Below are 19,305 nucleotides of genomic sequence, written 5' to 3'. Positions count from 1 at the left end.
CTACACTCTTGTCAAAGGAAGGGGTGGGAGGACACAGCAGGACATTAGTAAGGAGAGATGGTCAAAGGGAGCTACTGCAACAGAGAGACGCCCAGGCCTAAGCCAGAAGTATCTCAGGGAAGGGGGCAGGTCAGGTAAGCAAAGCCTTTCTATGCAGAGCCCATGGGACAGGCGGCCCTGGAAAGGAAAAGGGGGGGGGCGGGGGGTAGTGGGAGCAGTCTGGATTTTTAATTGTGCTAAGCAGTGCAATGACAGGAAGGTTGAGGCTGGAAATGTTTGTGGCAAGGGACAGGGGGCAGAAGCAGCCAAGTTACAGTGCTGGGAGGGTCACACAAAGTTAGGGCCTAGCCGTCCCAGTCAAGACAGCCCGGAGTGACCTCATGCACAAAATCTGACCCGCCTCATCACTATGGACAGAACAAACATCAGATGATATTACGTATATTCTGTCTCTTTCAAAAAAGGTATCTATATTGAAGGAAAAAAAACTCATTTGCCAATCCTGGTGGTTTAAAAGTAGTAATGAGGGCGCCTGGGTGGCTCAGTCGGTTAAGCGACTGCCTTCGGCTCAGGTCATGATCCCAGGGTACTGGGATCGAGCCCCACATCGGGCTCCCTGCTCTGCGGGGAGCCTGCTTCTCCCTCTGCCTCTGTCTCTCTCTCTGTCTCTCATGAATAAATAAATAAAATCTTTAAAAAAAAAAAAAAAAAGAAAGAAAGAAAACGGTCTTAAGACTAATAGGCTGGGGCCCGGGGGCGCCTGGCTCTGTCAGTGGAGGAAGCGACTCAATCTCACGATTGTGAGTTCGAGCCCCATGCTGGGCGGGGAGCCTACTTTAAGAAAAAGACCCATTGAGGGATGCCTGGGTGGCTCAGTCGGTTAAGCGACTGCCTTCGGCTCAGGTCATGATCCTGGAGTCCCGGGATCGAGTCCCGCATCGGGCTCCCTGCTCGGCAGGGGGTCTGCTTCTCCCTCTGACCCTCTTCCCTCTCGTGCTCTCTGTCTCTCATTCTCTCTCTCGCAAATAAATAAATAAAATCTTTTAAAAAAATAAATAAATAAATAAAAATAATAATAAAAGTAGTAATGAAAGTGACAGGTTTACGCTAGACATCATGTTAGGTATCTTCTAACACTAGATTTCACAGGTCGGAGAAATCAGGCTCAGAGGTGTTATCAGCAACTCGTCCCACGTCTAGTCACAAAACACCTCCTTTGAGTCAGGAACGGTTTTAGAAGCTGGTATTTTACCTAATATTATACACTTAATACGAAAAAGTTGTACAAAAATGCTTTGGTAAACAAATTAGGGATAAACCCGGTAAAAGAATCACTTTGGCAAATGAAATTTAACAAGAGCAGCTAAAAACGACACTGAACTTTAATTTATACGACTGACATCATTCACATCCAGCGGAGCAATGAGGAAGATGAACAAAGACTGTATATGCTCATCGCCTGAACGAGTAAGGTATTTATTTGTGCGTCTTTCTGGCAATTGGAAGAAAAACTCCCCCCGGGGGCAAAGAAATACACAGACAGAAGCAGGTTAAAAAAAAAAAAATCTCACCCACGGGTAACCTCGGGACAGAAAAACCAGTTCGACTGAGGACGATGTGAGGTGCCCCATGTCCTCGGAGCGGGGCTTCCAGAAAGCTCCAGTTCGCCTCGGGGAGGAAGAAACGTGGCTGCGAGCAGAGTCCGGCGGGGCTGCGGGGGAGGAGCCCGCCCCCTCGGCCGGCTCCCGTCCACGAGCCCTCGGCCCGCTCCGAGCCGCTCCTCCGGCTCGGGCGGAGCTCCGGGATCCGAAGTCAGGGAAGAGGATCAGGCTGTTCTCCCGCCCGCGCTGGCTGCGTTTTGCCAGCGCGGAGGCGCGGTGCACACGCCCCGGAGGGACACGCGGCAAAGGGGCCGCGCGTGCAAGCCCCGCTTGGCCAGCGGCCCACGGACGCTCTGCGCCCAAGAACACGCGGCTGGCCCCGCAGGAGACGCGCGCGGGGCCCGGTGAGGCCCGCACCCGCCCACCTCAACCCGGGAAGGCCCAGCGCCGAGGGCAGCCGGCCGGGGCGTCCTAGGACGCGGGGGCCCGGCGGCCGGCTGACTCAGGGAGGGGACCCGGCGCAGGCCCGGCTACGTCGTGCGGAGCTGCTGCTGCCCGCGAGCGGACAGCGCCCGGGGCTCCCCGCCCCGGCCACTCCACGGACGCCGGTGCGCAAGTCCCGAACGGGCCGGGACGACGTCAAGGGCAGTGGGCCGCCGGCGCCCCCGGAGGGAGGCAGCGGGTCCGCGCCCCGCGGCTCGGGGCCGGCCTCCAGGCGGACGACGGGGCGACGCGGGCGGGGGCCGGGGGAGCGCGGCTCTCCCGGCGGCGCCGCCCGCGCCGCGAAGCCCCCGCCCCGCCCCGACCGGGCCCGCCTCCAGACGCCAGGAACCACCTACCGCGCGTCGGCTCCACAGCCCAGGGCTCCCCGGCTACCGGCTGGGCGACCTCGCCGCCAATGAGTTGAGCGCACAGAGCGGCCCGCAGCGACTTCCGGGGGAAGTGGAACGGCGCCGGAAGTCGGGGGGCGGGCCAAAGCAGGCGCGGTCCCCCGAGCGCATGGCGGGGCTCTGGCTGCTCCGCCGCGCCGGCGTGCGGCTTCCGGGGGGCCGACTTTGGCGGCTGCCGCCCCACGGGCTCGGCCGGGCCGCGGCGGAGGGGGCCGCCAGAGTCGGGCTGAGGCAGCTCGGCGCGCGGCGCGAGGAGGCGCGGCAGGCCTCGGAGCCGGCTCGCAGCGGCCGGGGGGGCCGGCCCTTGAGCTCGGGCATGCCGCCCCCTCCAGGGTCGTGCGGCCCCGAGCCGAAGGGCCGCAGAGACCCCATGCGCCCCTCCAAGCCCGGGGTGAGTGCACACCTGCGGCCCTCTCTTTGCTCGTCGCCCCTGCACGCCGCCCTTCGGCCTCCCCGTCCCGCTGGGCGGTGACCCCGGAAATGCTCCCCCGCTCGGCCCTACCGGCGGGGGTCGCACGCTCTCCGCCCTGCTGTCCCTGCTTCGCGCGTAGTCCAGCCCGAAAGGCAGAACCTGAGAACTGACGCTTTCCCCACGCGGCCGCGTTCTCGGGCTTGGGTTTAGTTTTGCGTCCCGTCCTCCCAGAATACCCCGAAAATAGGGTTCGGGTTGTCCTGGGGGTCCCGGCCTTAAGTTGACCACGATTGAGGAGTCAGAGCGTGTTCGTTTGTGTCTCGTGAAGCCGCTTTAGAGGTTCGGGGTGTGTGTTGGAATTGAGCAAAATGTGCGTCGTAGTTGCGTGCAGGGAATGCCTTTTTCTTTGGTTTCTCCCAGGCTCCAGTTCTGACCCCCACTACGCACTAGTGATGGGTAAGAGAAGTGGGCTTTAGAGGCTGGGGGAGGACGGTTAGTCGGTGAGGCCGAGGGAGTCGACATCTTACTAACCTTGGGACTTGGAAACGAGGGAAAGGGAGTAATTTGCAAGAAGCTCCGTTTCTGCTTCGGCTTTGTTACTTCTGGAAGCCAGAGTTAGGTCAACCTCCCGAATTTTATTTATGTTCCCAGTATCAGCACAATCACATAATTAACTGGTTTTCAAATCAGCAGTTGGGAGTCAGGGTCCCACTTAGTAACAGTCGTGGGACTTGAGCTTTGGGTGTCTTTCACATGAAATGCACTTAAGGACTTTCTTTCGCCTTGGGAATGAATGCTTCTGTAATTGGGGTCACAGCCCAGATGTCAGTGCGCCCAGACTCTGTTGGTAGGTACTTTTTCACCCCAGAGCAAAGTGGAAACATTGTACATATTTAACAGAATCAAGACCTGTATTTATGTGTATTAAAAGCCAGGATAGTAAACTTAGTATGGTTAAATGTTTGCATCTTACTGGTGTTTTTCTTTGAAATCTGTGCCCCAGTAGCCGGTTTCCTGGAAGTCTTTGGCATTCACATTTGCAATTGGTGGAGCTTTATTGGCTGGAATGAAGTACTTCAAGAAAGAAAAGACAGAGAGTAAGTAGATATCTATCCTCCTGTCAGCTCGAAATAAAATCCTTTTCTAACGTTTTTTATTTTGTTTTTAAAATTCTTATCTTAAATAATTTCAGATGAACAGAATAGTTATAAAGATGGCATAGAGAGTTCCTATGGACCTTTCACCTGGCTTCCCCTACTGTTAACAAATTATATAACCATGGCTCATTTATCAAAATTAAGAAATTAAAATTGGTGCAATACTCTTCGCTTGATTTGGAATTCGCCAGTGTTTTGTCTTTTATCTGGTCCAGGATCCAGTCCAAGATACCACTGTCTAACAGTATGAAAAGACTTAACTGTGGACAGGTTTGGAGGTGGGTGGTGAAGCCTGGAGGGTACAGAGATGACCAAGATGCATTCCAGCCATTGAGGTGCACATGACAGGGAAGCAGGCACAGAATTAAAGGATTTCACTAGAGGAGGTTCTGCCAAGCCAGGGGGAAGCCCAGGATGCTCTGAGGCCCGAAGAAGGGCCAGCCCCTACTGCAGACTACTGAGTATGCAGAGGGAGAGGCCAGAGGCTGACCACGGATGATGAGCAGAGATTGGGAGAACGTGGTCAGGGGGTGCCGGGAATGGCTTTGGACTAACACGGGAAGTGTTTAGACATTGTTTGCAAGAACTTCATACTTCAGTGAATAGTCCAGACTTTTAAGATTTGGTTTAAAGGTTTCCAGTAAACCTTTAAAATATCACTTAAATCGGTTTGGGTTCTTTAGAGTCTCTTTTGATGCCATGATACAAAGGATGTGTTTAAATCTGCAAGAATTCATAGGCTTTAGAATCTTAGCAATATAAGATCCGTATCGACAAGTAGATGTGTTTCTTTTGTATAACAACCAGTGTTTTATTGATGTGATTTTCATACTCTAATGAGAAATTAAGTTCCTTTGGTTTCACAAAGAAACAAATCTGAGAAGCTGGGAAAGTAGGGGCAGACAGTTCTGGGATATGCAAACTTTTGACTTTAGTTTGGAATTTCGCCTGCAGTAGTATTTGTTTAATAAAGAAAATTACTATGAAACTATTGAAAGTATTTCTAAATTATCTGAGAGCATTTGCCGACATGACGCCTCATCAAATGCTTCACTGTGTACATTTTTGTACAAGTACGTTCTCCCAACATAATCATAATGCAGCCGTCAAAATCAGAACATTAACACCGACATGTTAACTGCCATTCAGCCTTCAGACCTTATTCAAGTGTTGCACCTTGATATTCCTTATCGCAAAAGGATCCGGGTCAGAACCATTCTTGTACCTACTTGTCTCTTTAGTCCCCTTCCATCTGTAGCAGTTTCTCAGTCTTGGTGTGACTTTCATGACCTTGAAAACTTCGATATTTTATAAAATGCCTCTTGGTTTGAGTTTGTCTGATTTCCTCACAATTAGATTCAGGTCATGTCCCTTTGGCAAGGATACCACAAAAAGTGATGCTGTGTTCTCACTGCTTCTAGTCTGGTACCATGTGATTTCATTTTGTCACATTACTGATAATGTTCATTGATCATGCATGAGTCAGCCTTCTCTACCGAAAACGTAGTTAACGTATGTTTTGTGGTGTGTATTTACATATGTAAATATTCCAGTTCCCACCAAACTCCCTGTGCATGTATGTCCATACCAACTGGTGCTTTCCTATTTATTCCGAGAACTGTAATCCATATTCTCTTTATTTTGATGCTTTCCTATTTATTCCGAGAACTATAATCCATATTCTCTTTATTCTGATGCCCAGATTGTCCCACATTGGTCCCTGGGAGTCTGAGCAACTTCCTGTTCCTTTTGACCTGCCTCCAATGTTGAGTTCTTCCTTAAATCTGGCTCTTGTACTTCCTCCTCCGTGGCCCCAATACCAGCCATTTCTCCAAAAAGCCCTGTTCCTTTTAGTGGAGGATGATATTTAGAAGTCAGGAGACGGGCTCATCGCTTCTGGGTCGTGTTTGCTCCAGGGTCCTCTCCGTGGACTCAGCTAGAAACTAGATGTGTGTACTTACATCTCCATTTATTTCCGTATCTCTAAGTATCTCAGCCACAAGCTCCCACTGGCACCTGCAGTCTCGGCTCGACGCTACAGGGTGCGTCCTGAGTCTCTCCGTCCATCTTTCAGCCTCTTCTGCCATGTGTGACTCTTACCTGTAATCTGCTTATTTATGGTTCATCCCTTGTGTGTAACTAAGGTCCCATGGCCCCTGCCCCTGCCCCATTCAGATGCCCGCCTCGGGACACTCAGGCTAAGACTCCAGACGGCAGCCCCCGCCCTGGTCATGGCCACGCCTAACGACTTGGCTGAATTGTTCCAGAAGAGACAGCAGCATCTTTACTGCTTTTTCTTCTTGGTCCTTACTACACACCATAGCATTTGATTTGATTTTGTTCATTGTTGGATCCTTAATTTTCTTAGAAGATTTCTTAAGCTGATTGGAAACAGACTGTTTTCCACAGTCTGTGCCCCCACGGTCGTGAGTATAGAACTGACCATACATCGGGCATTTCGGTGCCTGTGGTTAGATTGACTTTTGTAACGTGCGTGTTTGTATCTCTTCAAGAGCTGGAGAAGGAACGGCAGCGAAGCCTGGGGAAGCCTTTGCTGGGGGGCCCGTTTTCCCTCACAACACATACTGGAGAGCCCAAAACGGACAAAGACTACGTGGGTCAGTGGGTATTGATTTATTTTGGTTTCACTCATTGCCCTGATGTCTGTCCAGAAGAACTAGAAAAAATGATTCAAGTCGTGGATGAGATAGGTAAGCCATCACTGACTATAAAAAGTACGTTTACTTAATGTCCTTAACGTTACCACGCTTTTCACGTTCTCCTGTTACTGTCAGGTCGGGTGTTGTGATCATTTGGGTTCATTGTGAGAACATAAAATCTCAGCATCGCGCTTGTTCGCTGCTTTGATTCCTGTGACCGTATCCTCTACCAGAGGGAGCTTTCAAATGCCGGGAGGTCTGGTTTCCCATAGCTCTGCATTGTGCCCCTTCCTTGACTGTAGACGCCCATCACTGACCCTGCCTTCGTGCACGTGACACACAGACTGGAAAGTCACTGGTACAGTCTGTGCTGTGCAGTCAGCCGCATTTATGACCAATGAGGAAGCGGATATGTCCTTCTTAAAATACATTGTTTCAGGGGATCCAGCCTTTATTGATGATTATCGCCCTGATGATCATTGCGGGTGGCAGACTTGAAACATTCGGTTGGATCAGGACACGAGATAGCCACACGATGTGATCTGGGTAACATGCACAAACTGGTGCAGGTGTTCGGTAGGATAATTATCTGATTCCCGCACAGATACTGTGGACATCTGCTCCTCCTGCAGGCCGTCCCATCCCCTGCCCCGCCCCACCCTCTGCACGCGAATGTTCGGTGTCCCTCTGCTTCCTGAACGCCTTGCTGAAGCACTTACTATTGCCGGGGTTCCTCTTCTCCCCTAGAGTGTGAATACTGATCAGTGAGAACTTTCTTTCAGATAATATTCCAACTCTGCCGAATTTAACTCCACTTTTCATCACTATTGACCCAGAAAGGGACACAAAAGAAGCCATCGCAAATTATGTGAAAGGTATGTCTTATTAATAATATTTACATCTCGGGGCACCTGGGTGGATCAGTCAGTTAAGCATCCAACCCTCGACTTCAGCTCAGGTCATGATCTCAGGGTCCTGGGATTGAGCCCTGCACCGGGCTCTCTGCTCAGTGGGGAGTCTGCTGGAGATTCTTTCTCCCTCTGCACCCCCCCCACCCGCTCACACACAGGCTTTTTCTCTCTCAAATAAATAAATAAAATTAAAATATTAAAAGAATAATAATACTTTACATTTGTTGAAGCTTTTAGAGTTTTTGAAAGATCAACTCATTTGACCTTACATGCCTCGTGAAATAGGACAAATGATATTATCATCAGGTTTAGAGAAGATGAAAAGGTGAGGCTCAGTTGTGACTTTGGCTGATAAGCAAATAAACAAGTTTCTCAATTCCCAATGCACAGCTGTGTTTATTTTGTCACAGGAAAGACTGAACTTGGCCTTCATACATCAACAAAGCTGACAGAACGTTAAGTAGAGAGTGAAGACACATTGCTTCTAATTCCAGCTCTGTACCTCATTCTCTCTGTAAAATTAGGACAAACATAAATCCTGGGAGTGTGTAGGTTGGGAGATTAGAGACTTTATATACAGTTTGAGGTCCTAACACATATTTTATAAATCCAGAACATTTATTATGACAGAGACACACGTATAACTTTTCTTGGGAAAGTTGAAACATCTCCACGTGCAAGTTAAAACCTATGAGAAGGCATTTTTACAGACTAGGTAATGGTAGAATTAAAGATGAATGCTTAGGTCCTTAGGAGCTTGGGCAAGTTGCAGAATTTCTCAGGACTCAGGTTTCCTCAGCTGAAAAATGATGACAGTAAAAATCTGTTTTGTTGTTATAGGAGTGACGGGAACGTGGGTGCTGAAAAATCAGGAATTAGAATTTTAATTTTAATTATGGTGAAATTGGTTTAGGCTATTGGTCAGGGGGACCGATGAATAGTTTTACATTTAATTTTACATATGACACATTTCATTGTAACGCATATCGTCTAAAGCTTTGAGGTTATTTAAAAGTATTTTGTGGGGGCGCCTGGGTGGCTCAGTCGTTAAGCGTCTGCCTTCGGCTCAGGTCATGATCCCAGGGTCCTGGGATCGAGCCCCACATCGGGCTCCTTGCTCTGCAGGGAGTCTGCTTCTCCCTCTGCCTCTGCCTGCAGCTCCTCCTGCTTGTGCTCTCTCTCTGTGTCAAATAAATAAATAAAATCTTAAAAAAAAATTTAAAAATAAAAGTATTTTGTGAAGGCCCTGCTGTACCTTCTGTTATTTAACATATTTACTGAGATATAATCGACATACACTAACACGTAAATATATAAAGTCTACAGTTTGTTACCTTTAGTCATATGTCTGCACTTGTGAAATCATCAGGCAAAACTGGACGTTACTGTCACCCCCAGCGGTTTCCTTGCACCCTTGCTCCTCCCTCCCCTATGCCCCCCTCCTGTCTCCAGGCACCCACTGATCTGCTTTCTGTCGATGTAGGTTAGTTTGCATTTTCTAGAAGTTTATGCGAACAGAATTATACACTGTATACTCTTTTTTCTTTTTATGGCTTCTTTCAGCATAATGCTTTTGAGACTCATCCACGTTTTCGCCTGTGTTAGCAGTTCACTCTTTTACTGCTGAGCAGTGTTCTGTTGATGGACATTAGAGTTACTTCCAGTTCGGGGCTGCTACAGAGCATTCAAGTCCAAGTCTTTGTACGGACACGTACTTCCATTTCTCTTGAGTAAAAGCATACGAGTAGGTTGTTGGATCATGTGGTAGGTGCACGTTCATCTTTTTAAGAAACTGATAAACAGTTTTCCAGAGTGGTTGTATGTTTTTACATTCCCACCAGCCGCGTGTGAGAGAGCTCTAGCTCCTGCCCATCCTCACCACACTTGGTATGGCCAGCCTTTGACTGTAGCCACTTCACTAGCTGTTCGCTGGCCGCTCATCGTGAATTTGCTATGCTTCGCCCTAATGACCCTTGATAGTAAGCATCTGGGACGCCTGGGTGGCTCAGTTGGTTAAAGTATCCAGTCTGGGTTTCAGCCCCGGCCTGATTTTGGGGTGATGAGATCAAGCCCTGTGTCAGGCTCCATGCTCAGTAGGGTCTGCTTGGGATTCTCTTTCCGCCTCCCACTGCCCCTCCCCTCACTCGCTCGTTCTCTCTCTCAAATAAATCTTCAGGAAAAAAAAAAAACTAGGGGCGCCTGGGTGGTTCAATCGGTTAAGCATCTGCCTTCAGCTCAGGTCATGCCCAGGGTTCTGGGATCAAGCCCCTCATCGGGCTCCCTGCTCAGCGGAGAGCCTGCTTCTCCCTCTCCCTCTACCTGCTGCTCTGCCTACTTATGCTCTCTCTCTAGCTCTCTGTCAAATAAATAAAATCTTTAAAAATAAAAAAATATTAAGCATCTTTTTGTGTTCTTACCACGTGTATGTCTTCTTTGGTCAAGTGTCTTTTCATACCTTTCGCTCATTTCTATGGGGCTGTTCATTTTACTTGTATTTGTTTATCACGTATATTCCCAATATGAGTCTTTTATCGGGTGTATGATTCACAGACATTTTCTCCCAGTCTGTGGCTTGTCATTTCAGTCTCTTAATGTGGTTTGAAGAGCAGTTTTCAGTTTTTGTTTTTTTAAGATTTTATTTATTTATTTGACAGAGACACAGCAAGAGCGGGAACACAAGCAGGGGGAGTGGGAGGGGGAGAAGCAGGCTTCTCGCGGAGCAGGGAGCCCCATGCGGGGTCAATCCCAGGATGCTGAGATCATGACCTGAGGCCAAAGACAGACAAAGACTGAGCCACCAGGACCCTGGGATCACGACCTGAGCCGAAGGCAGATGCTTAACGACTGAGCCACCCAGGCGCCCCCAAGCAGTTTTCAGTTTTGATGAAATCCAGTTTATTAGCATATTCTTTTATAGATAAATCTTTTGGTTTCATTTGTAAGAAATCTTTGCCCAGCTGAAGGTTAGAAAGGTTTATTTTTTCTTGAAGTTTTAGAGTTTTTATTAGATATTTAAGGCGAATGTATGTTCACAGTGTACAGATTTAGCAGGAATTTGAACAATGACAGTTATTTCCTAAAGCAGGTGTGACTCATTGGGTGACAAATGATCTCTAGTGTAAGTGTGTTATGTTGTCACCGGTTTGTTACTGCAGGTTAACCAAATCCTAAATGTCCCCAGATGAGGGGAGATATGAGTTCTCATAACTGAAATGCAAAAACTGTACAGTAATATTCTTCACCGGCACATACGTACATCTGTTTAAGCTCTTAAGAGTTTTTGAAAGATCCATTCTTTCAAAATTCTTTACTAGTTGAATTGGAACCGGGGGGAATTTAAAAATATTGAAGTTCATGTGTAGAAAATTACTGCGATTTCAACAGTTTTTTTAAAAAGGTTTGGACATGCAACTAATGTAGACTTCATTCACTCTTCTCTCAGAATGGAAAAGAAAAACAAGCCATCCTGCTTTTTCAGTATCTGAACAGTTTTTCAATTCAGGATGAATTAGAAATGACAGTAGGTTTTTTTTCTCTATCTTTGGAAGAAGGTCCTGCTGTTAGGTGTTGGACTATCATCTCTAGTCTGATGAATCCAGGTGTTTTAAGTGACTTCTACCAGTTCACTCCCATGAATCCCAAAAACCAAGCAGCAGATGCATGCAGTGAGATTGTTTGCTGGAAAATGAGATACAGCTGTTGGCGTGGGATGACTGAATCGTGAAGCAGACCTTTTTTACAGGACACGATGAAAAACTGTACTGCTTAATTCATGACACTATCTATCTATAAACTTCACAAGTCTCAGAATATATTTAAGTATTTAAAAGCAACTAAATTGGGTGGCTGGGTGGCTCAGTCATTAAGCATCTGCCTTCGGCTCAGGTCATGATCCCAGGGTCCTGGGATCGAGCCCCGCATCGGGCTCCCTGCTCGGCGGGAAGCCTGCTTCTCCCTCTCCCACTCCCCCTGCTTGTGTTCCCTCTCTCGCTGTGTCTCTCTCTGCCAAATAAATAAATAAAATCTTTAAAAAAAAAAACAACTATATTAACAAAAAATGTGATTTAAATAATTAGGATCCATTCCCTTCAGATCTTTACAAGATCATTTTGAAAGGATCTGACTTACATATTTATAAAGAACCAGCTTTGGGTTTCGTTGCTTTTCCTCTACCGATTTCCTGTTTTCAGTTTCATTGATTTCTGCTCTCATTCCTTTCTCTCTTCACTTTGGATTTAATTTGCTTTTCTTTCTCTAGCTTCCTAGGGGGGATATTTAGAGTCCTGATTTTAGGTCTCTTCTCCAGTGTACGAATTCAGTGCCACAAATATCCCTCAAAGCACTGCTTTGGCTGCATCCCACAAATTTCGATAAGTTGTGTTTTCATTTTCACTTAGTTCAAAATACTTTTCAGTTTCTCTTGAGATTCCTTCTTTGACCCGTGTATTATTCAGAAGTTTTCATCTCCATGTGTCTTGGGCTTTTCTACTTATCTTTCCGTTACTGACTTCTCTTTTAACTGCACTGTGGTCTGAGAGCACATCATATGGTTTCTGTTCTTTTAAATCTGTTGGGGTGCACTTGATGGCCCAGAACATGGCCTGTCTTGGTGAATGTGACTTCTTTATTACGGAGGAGAATTTGCATGTGTTCTGGGTGCATTTCTTTTCCTGTGAATCATGAGGGAGTGTTCAGGGACCCCCAGAAGACAGTGGCAGGAGAGCTGCCTTATAACTGAGACTGGTTTTTAAAGTCCAGGTGTGGGGGGGTGGGTTTCACTTGCTGCTCATTTTTCACTGCATTTCTAATTTTTTATTCAGAATTTTCTCCCAAACTGGTTGGCCTGACTGGCAGCAAAGAAGAGATTGATCAAGTGGCCCGAGCATACAGGGTGTATTACAGCCCTGGCCCCAAGGACGAGGATGAGGACTACATAGTAAGTAAATGCTTGGGTGTCACCCACAGGCTGGCGCTCAGGCCCCGCACGGTCCTACAGCTCGAATGACTGGCTTCAGAAATGAAAGAAAGGGGCGCCTCGGTGGCTCAGTCGTTAAGCATCTGCCTTCGGTTCAGGTCATGATCCCAGGGTCCCGGGATCGAGCCCTACATTAGGCTCCCTGCTCGGCGGGAAGCCTGCTTCTCCCTCTGCCCCTCACCCTGCTTGTGCTCTCTCTCTCTCTCAAATAAATAAAATCTTTAAAAAAAAAAAAAAATGAAAGGCTGAGATCAGCACAAATTCCTCAAATTGGGGATATTTGAAAGGACAATAGAAGTATCGCTTTTTTAAGAATGCTGGTTTAATGTATATTCACTGTTCTCATAACTTCATTGCCTGTTTTCCTTCTTAGTGGCCCATAAAATTATGGGAGGATACACAGTGAGTGGTATTTTAGATTCAGTAGAACGTGATGCTTGGAGACCACGTTGGAAATAAAGAGAAGCCATCATTTGGGGGCAACGCTTGTTTGAATTCAGAACATTGTATAGGTTCTCCCCGTGTCCCCAGGGAAGAGTGTAGGAAGCGGTGCAAGGCCCTGGGGACGTGCATTTTTGGAATGCATCAGAGTTCTGAAAAGCAAGAGAAAAGAGCGAAAGCCATGAGAAGGTAGACTTTCTGGAAGGTTTATTTTCCTAGCAGCTATATGCTTTGCACAACCACGTGTTTGTGTTTGCTTCCTGCTGTTGAAGGACAGACGGGGCAGCGCTGGTGCAGCTCTGTGTTGGCATATTCCGCGGCGCTGCCCCACCAGCCCAGGGCGGGTGTCCACGTTACCTCGTTCCTTCTCTCAGCTGTGCCGTCACAGTGGAACACCACGAAGGGCACCTGCACCGCCCTGCCCACCCAGGTTTCTTCTCAAACTGGACGTTTCTTCCTGTCTGTCAATACTTGACCTTGTGGTAGCAGTTCAGATTTCCCCTGTGCCCTGGCTTCTCTGTAACATTGGTTGAGCAAAGCGATTAGTCGTAAGAGTTGATTTATAAACTGTGGTTTGGGTTGGAGCGCTCTCAGATCGATGCCCAACTATACCATCAGCTGGCCTCCGTGTGTTATGTAAAATACTTGGGAACATCGGGTTGTGTGGTCTGCTTTGACTGGTTGGTCTTGACTCAGCAAGAACACATCATTTTCATGATACTGTAACCAGTAGGGACAGCTGTGTGCCCTGCAGATCATAAACATAAACGTGCCTTTGGGTGCTGAGATTTGTATTCAGTCATAAGGTAGTCCTGCACAGAATCCAGAATGTGAATGGTAACTTTTTTCATTTTAAAAATTAGAATACAGATAAATTTAAGTCTTTTTTTTTTTTTTAGATTCTTATTTATTTATTTGAGAGAGAGAGCAAGAGCGCGTGAGCACTGGGGAGGGGCGGAGAGAGAGAGAGAAGTAAAGCAGACTCCCCGCTGAGCAAGGATCCTGACTCGGGGCTCTATTCCAGGACCAAGAGATCATGACCCAAGAGATCATGACCTGAGCCGAAGGCAGACGCATACCTGACTGAATCACCAGGTGCCCCTGCAGATAAAATATTTAAGTCTCATAGAGACTTCTTGGACCCTCTGGAATTCATGCTAGACCCCATTTTGAGACATACTAGTCTACTGCACTAAGAATTTGACCTTTTGATCAGAACCAGTGAGTTGTACATCTGAAGCTAATATAACGCTGGACATTATTAACTGCACTGGAATGAAAGTGACAACAAAAAAAGAACCAATGAGGTCGTTGCTATACATTTGCTAAATCAACCAGTAGGGGGAGGCGCTCTCCAGCTTGTTGGGTCTTTCACTGTTACGCCGTCTGTGCCTTGAGGCCACAGATCTTCATCCACAGGACGTATGGGAAGCTTCTGTCAAGACTTAGGGCCTGCAGGGAGCGAGGGAGTGTCTTAAAGGCTGAGATGTAACCGAGGAGGTTTTCTTAATCTCAGGAGCCACAGAAGGGAAGCTTCCGACTTTCGAGCGCCCGTGGAGTCTTCAGACAGATAGTACGTGTAAAGTGGGCGTGCCAGACACTTAGGATTCCGTCGGAAGCGAAGCGTGTACATCACTGCTATGTATATATGATACTACCTTAGTCTGTGTTACATAGGAAGTGTTTTTGAAAAACACTACAACTTGGGGCGCCTGGGTGGCTCAGTCCGTTAAGCATCCGACTCTTGACCTTGGCTCAGGTCATGATCTCAGGGTCGTGAGATGAAGCCCTGCGTCAGGCTCTGTGCTCAGCGGGGAGTCTGCTTAAGATTCTCTCTCCCTCTCCCTCTCCCTCCGCCCACCCCCATGCGCTCACTCTCTAAAAAAAAAGAAAATAAGAAAGAAAAATACTACAACAGGCTTTTAAACCCAAGAAAAGATGTTCAGTTCCACTCAAAATGAAAGAATGGGAATTACACAGTGTAATGCCGCTTTCTACCTGTTAGATCATAGAGGTCAAAGTTTGAAATATTGTTGAAATCTAGTTTGGGAAAAGAGGGGAGTGAATTTGGAAGAACAGGCACCCACCCTGCGTGGATGATAGGAATTTAAGTGATACACCCTCTTCGGGGGGGCGGTTTGTCACATCTAAAGTGGAATACCTTTTACTTCAGAGACTCTGCTTTGGGGAATTTTTCTACACCTGCACCCTACAGCACTGTTCTTAGAGGAGACAGAAAACCAAGCAACCGATTTTGAAAGGCTACTGTGTAGGTACTCAGAACGGTGTCCAATCCCTTGTCAAGTGAGAAAGCAGCTACAGTGTGTTGTTACTCCCACATAGAAGGGAGAAGTGCTGGTGGTGAAAGAAGTAGACACACAGTAATAAGTGCAGGCAGTTTCCCTGGAAGCATCCAGAAGGAATGGTGACTGGTTCCCTCTGAGCACAACGGAGGGACTCTGGGCGTCTGGAACAAGTGGCAGATTTCTGCTGCATACGTTTACTGTATATCCCCATGTGCATTTTTATGTGCACACGTTACCTTTTCAAAACATAATGTGTCCAGAAAACTCACCCGTCAGAAAAGCCACGGAGATTGTGGCAACGAGGTGGTAGAAGGGCTGGACTGTGAAAGTGGACAGACCCGGGTATAAGCTTAGGTCTGGCACTTACTAATGATTTAACTTACTCTCGAGCCCTTTGGATCGCTTGTAGAGGAGGAGGATACCTGGCTCCGGGACGAAAGCAGCGTGAGGAAGAGCGTGTCAGTCCACACCAGCTTCCTTTCTCTATCCTAGGAACTACTCGCACTTTAAAGCGCTCTGTGTTAGAGACACACGGCGATTTGCTCTGCCCACAAGCCACTGAACGTCGAGACGTGACCACTGGCCAGTTTGGCAGATGTGGATGGAACAATATTTTCACTCCATATTAGAGAGTAACTTGTATTAAGCACACTCGTAAGAGAAACCCACTGGAGTTCTAGTCTTTTAAGGGAGAGAGAGAATAGAGTGGGAAGAAGGGAGAAGTAGGGAGAAAGATGGAGGCCGGAGACTGCTGTGACTGTCGGGTGTGCGGAGAAGCGCAGCTCCCCTGTCCTCCGTGTCCTGCTCCTGCAGTAGGTTATTCCAAGACACATGAAATCAGCAGCTGTTTGAGCTCTTGGCTTACATTCCTTCCTTATGCGCGCAGGCAAGTGGCTCTTTCCATTTGCTCTCTCCTTGTGAATGTGTGGATATAAAGAAGTAATAACCTCACAGACCTATAATGTGTGGCGGGTACATTTGGGGGTGGCTCCGGTTTGCTGTGTGTGATCGTATTTCTGTCTTTCTTTTTGTCTTGCCAAATAGCAATCAAGCCTGCAATAAACTCCAAGGACTCTAGGCGCCAAGTCTTCTCATTTAAACTGGGATTTGGTGGACGCATATAAATAAAAAAATTGATGACTAATCTAAGCCCAAGTAAGAGCTAGGAATGTTTTCAGAGCTTTGCCTGGAAAACATAATAAATTGAAGGTGACTCCTTGGAGGTGTAGCATTTCCGGCTCCTAAGGAGTTACCAGGTCATCTGCTTCTGATAGGATCATTCAGCGTAGTAGATACAAATTTCCTAGGGGGGGAACCCTTGTTTTCACGTTTCCGTTTGCATCACTGATAATCAGGACTAAATATTGTGCTGAAATTTATAAATTACATACTTACAGTAGTGGTGGGTTTTCTGGATTCTCCTAAAAGGTGGTAGGCAGCATTTGGGAATAATGAGGAATAATACACACACACACACACACACACACATTTATGCACATATTCCTAAAGCAGTAGTCAGTTGTTGGAAGTGGATTCTCGGAGATTGTGTGGACGCACCTGTCACAGATGGAACCACCAGAAGTCCCAAGTTCTACCTGCTGTTTAAAGCAGTAGTCAGTGCGGAGTTCTGGAACACACAAGATTTTAGATACTTGTCACCGTGAATTTATTACAGTAGGCTTAGACCCATTCTGTAAATGACCACTATTACAAAGGCTGTTTAAGCATTAATGTGAAATTCTCTCCTGCAGTATTTACTCAGAATAAGCAGCGTATTTCAGTAATCTTTTTGTCCTTTCTCTCCCTCCTCCCCCCTTTCTCTGCAGGTGGATCATACAATAATCATGTACTTGATTGGACCAGATGGTCAATTCCTAGATTATTTTGGCCAGAACAAGAAGAATGCAGAAATTGCAGGTTCCATTGCCGCGCACATGAGGGAACACAGGAGGAAGAGCTAGCCAGAGCCACAGTGCTGGCCGCGTGTTCTCTTGCGGAAGAGGAAAAAAGCTTTGTCTCCCATAGGAGCCAAGATACACACACACACACACACACACACACACACGCATATGCAACCTACAGAATGGCCTTCGCACCACAAGAGCATCTTGTCTATTATCTGAGAGCTGTCCGACCCAAACCGTGGACAGGGCATGTTACCCTTGGGTTCCGCCAAGATAGTTCTTAGAACTGTAAAGATTGCAACCGAACAGTCACTTGAGCCCAGAGGACCAAGTTAGCGTGAGGCCAGTGGAGGGGACCTCGGGAAGCAGGAAAGGCGTGGCAGGTGCATTTCCCCACATCAGCAGGGCCCTCAGATCAGCGTTGCTGCCCCTCTGGTGCCCTGGACCCTTGTCCAGGTGTGGGCCTGAATTTCCAGGAAGAGTGAAATTTCCATAGTGCCCTTGATTCTCCTCTTCGAGTTCTTCGTGGCTGCTGAGAGTCAAGTCAGGCTCTTGGGCGTCGTGGTTAATCTGTAGACCTGAAAGCGCACGTGTCTATAGTCCTGCAGGTTAGCAGATCTCACGGTCAGGTTTGCATTGTGTTCCCCTGGAAGTACCTGCTGCGTTTACTAATGAAGAGGAAATCTATTGCTAGGTCAGTTTCTCTAGGAATCTTTCATGTGATTTTTATTTAAATGTGCAGGGTTTTCAGTGACCTACCAAATGGAGGAAGGCCTTCTTGATCGTGGCTGTAATACAGGGTACTTGTCTGCCCGGACTGGGTTGCAGTGGGTGTGAAATAAAGGTGTGTTGAGTTTTGCAAGCATGACTTTGCTCATGGGTGAATCGTGGGTGCGCACACGGCCCTCGGAGCAGAGACCCACGGCCTCGGGGGGCCTCTTGGGTGCTTGTTAAAGCCCCGGTTCCCGGCCAGAGCTGGATTCGCGGGGTCCGGGGTGGGATGTGGGCCCCTGCGCTCGTAAGCAACCTGCAGGTGGCCCGGTGCTGGCAGCCTGGGGACTGTGCCTGGTGAGACTTCTGTGGGGAAGCAAGGCTTTGATCTGGGCAGGTGAAAACGTGACCAGCTTTTGGTGTGACTGTCAAAAGTGCTGTGCACACAGCCGTCCAGGAAAATGACTGTCGAGCGGTGGGACGAATCTTCCACTTGTGAATTCCGCTTCCCCTGGGCGTCTGTCTGGGCTTGACCGTCCCTTTCTTCCCCCTGAAGCTGCTCCCCAGGGCAGCTCTGGAAGGTCTTCAGTAAATCCTAACACACGTGAGTATCCTTTCTGGTCAGACAACAGGTTCTTACACAGCACTTGGGTTTCGCATGCACGTGAGCCAGGCCTGTCTTGGTTTTTTAAACTCTCGCTAATTACATCAAGCCTACTAAAAATACGACAAAGTATGCTAAAAAGAAAAATCGTAAACTCTGCAGTGGTTCTGTGGGCTGTATTGTGTCCCCCCAGGATTCGAATGGTGCAGTGCTGGCCCCCAGCACCTCACAGTGTGGCGGTATTGGGGGCAGAGGGTCTTTACAGAGGTGACTGAGTGTAAATGAGGCCGTGAGTGTGGGCCCTCGGCCAGTGTGACCGGCGTCCCTGAAGAAGGGGAGACCCCAGCTCCACAAGAAGCCACCTCCGCCGACCCCTTGCTCTCGGGCTCGGAGGCCCCAGCGCCGTGGAAGATGGGTGTCTGTTTAAGCCCCCAGTGTGCAGGCTCCCTGAGAGACAACCACAGATCGAGTTCATGGCAAGTCCAGGCTGGAACGCCTTTGCTAGGAACCTTGTCAAGAAGGCGAGACTTCACCAAAGGACCAGTCTCGTATGACAAAAAAGATACTAAATAGGGGCGCCGGGGGTGGGGGTGGGGGGTGCTCTGTCAATTGAGCGTTTCTGACTCTTGATCTGAGCTCAGGTCTTGATCTCAGGATTGTGAGTCCAAGCCCCACACTGGGCTCCACCCTGGGTGTGGAGCTTACTTTAAAAAGAAAAAGAAAAAAAAAGTAC

The 19,305-nt window shown here is 48.0% G+C and overlaps 2 protein-coding genes across 7 annotated transcripts in view; one reads left to right on the top strand and one right to left on the bottom strand.

Annotated features, from left to right (window-relative positions):
• ADPRM (ADP-ribose/CDP-alcohol diphosphatase, manganese dependent) overlaps positions 1-2,522 on the bottom strand; it is a 283,736-nt gene extending 281,214 nt beyond the window's left edge. For 2 of the 6 annotated variants that reach the window (XR_004676370.1, XM_034989613.1), the window contains exon 1: positions 1,572-2,334. Coding sequence is in view for 3 of the 6 variants with exons in the window: in XM_034989613.1 (XP_034845504.1) it covers positions 1,572-1,631 (60 nt within the window). In the remaining 3 variants the exon portion in view is untranslated. Of the gene's footprint in view, positions 1-1,571; positions 2,335-2,440 lie in introns of those variants that run through there. The other 4 variants (XM_034989615.1, XM_034989614.1, XM_034989611.1 and 1 more) reach the window with 4 other exon arrangements.
• On the top strand, positions 1,630-18,122 carry LOC117999906 (protein SCO1 homolog, mitochondrial). Its single transcript, XM_034989307.1, has 8 exons — positions 1,630-1,877; positions 2,041-2,283; positions 2,423-2,882; positions 3,910-4,000; positions 6,574-6,678; positions 7,503-7,595; positions 12,452-12,567; positions 17,180-18,122. Exons 1-8 carry the CDS (start codon positions 1,630-1,632, stop codon positions 17,312-17,314), a joined length of 1,491 nt encoding a protein of 496 aa, XP_034845198.1. The 3' UTR covers positions 17,315-18,122.
• Positions 18,123-19,305: the final 1,183 nt, after the last annotated feature.

The sequence above is a fragment of the Mirounga leonina genome, unplaced genomic scaffold (genome assembly GCF_011800145.1).
Source record: "Mirounga leonina isolate KUSES-001 unplaced genomic scaffold, KU_Mleo_1.0 Mir_488, whole genome shotgun sequence".
In the NCBI taxonomy this organism is placed as follows: Eukaryota; Metazoa; Chordata; class Mammalia; order Carnivora; family Phocidae; genus Mirounga; species Mirounga leonina.
This window is presented reverse-complemented; position numbering and strand designations above follow the sequence as displayed.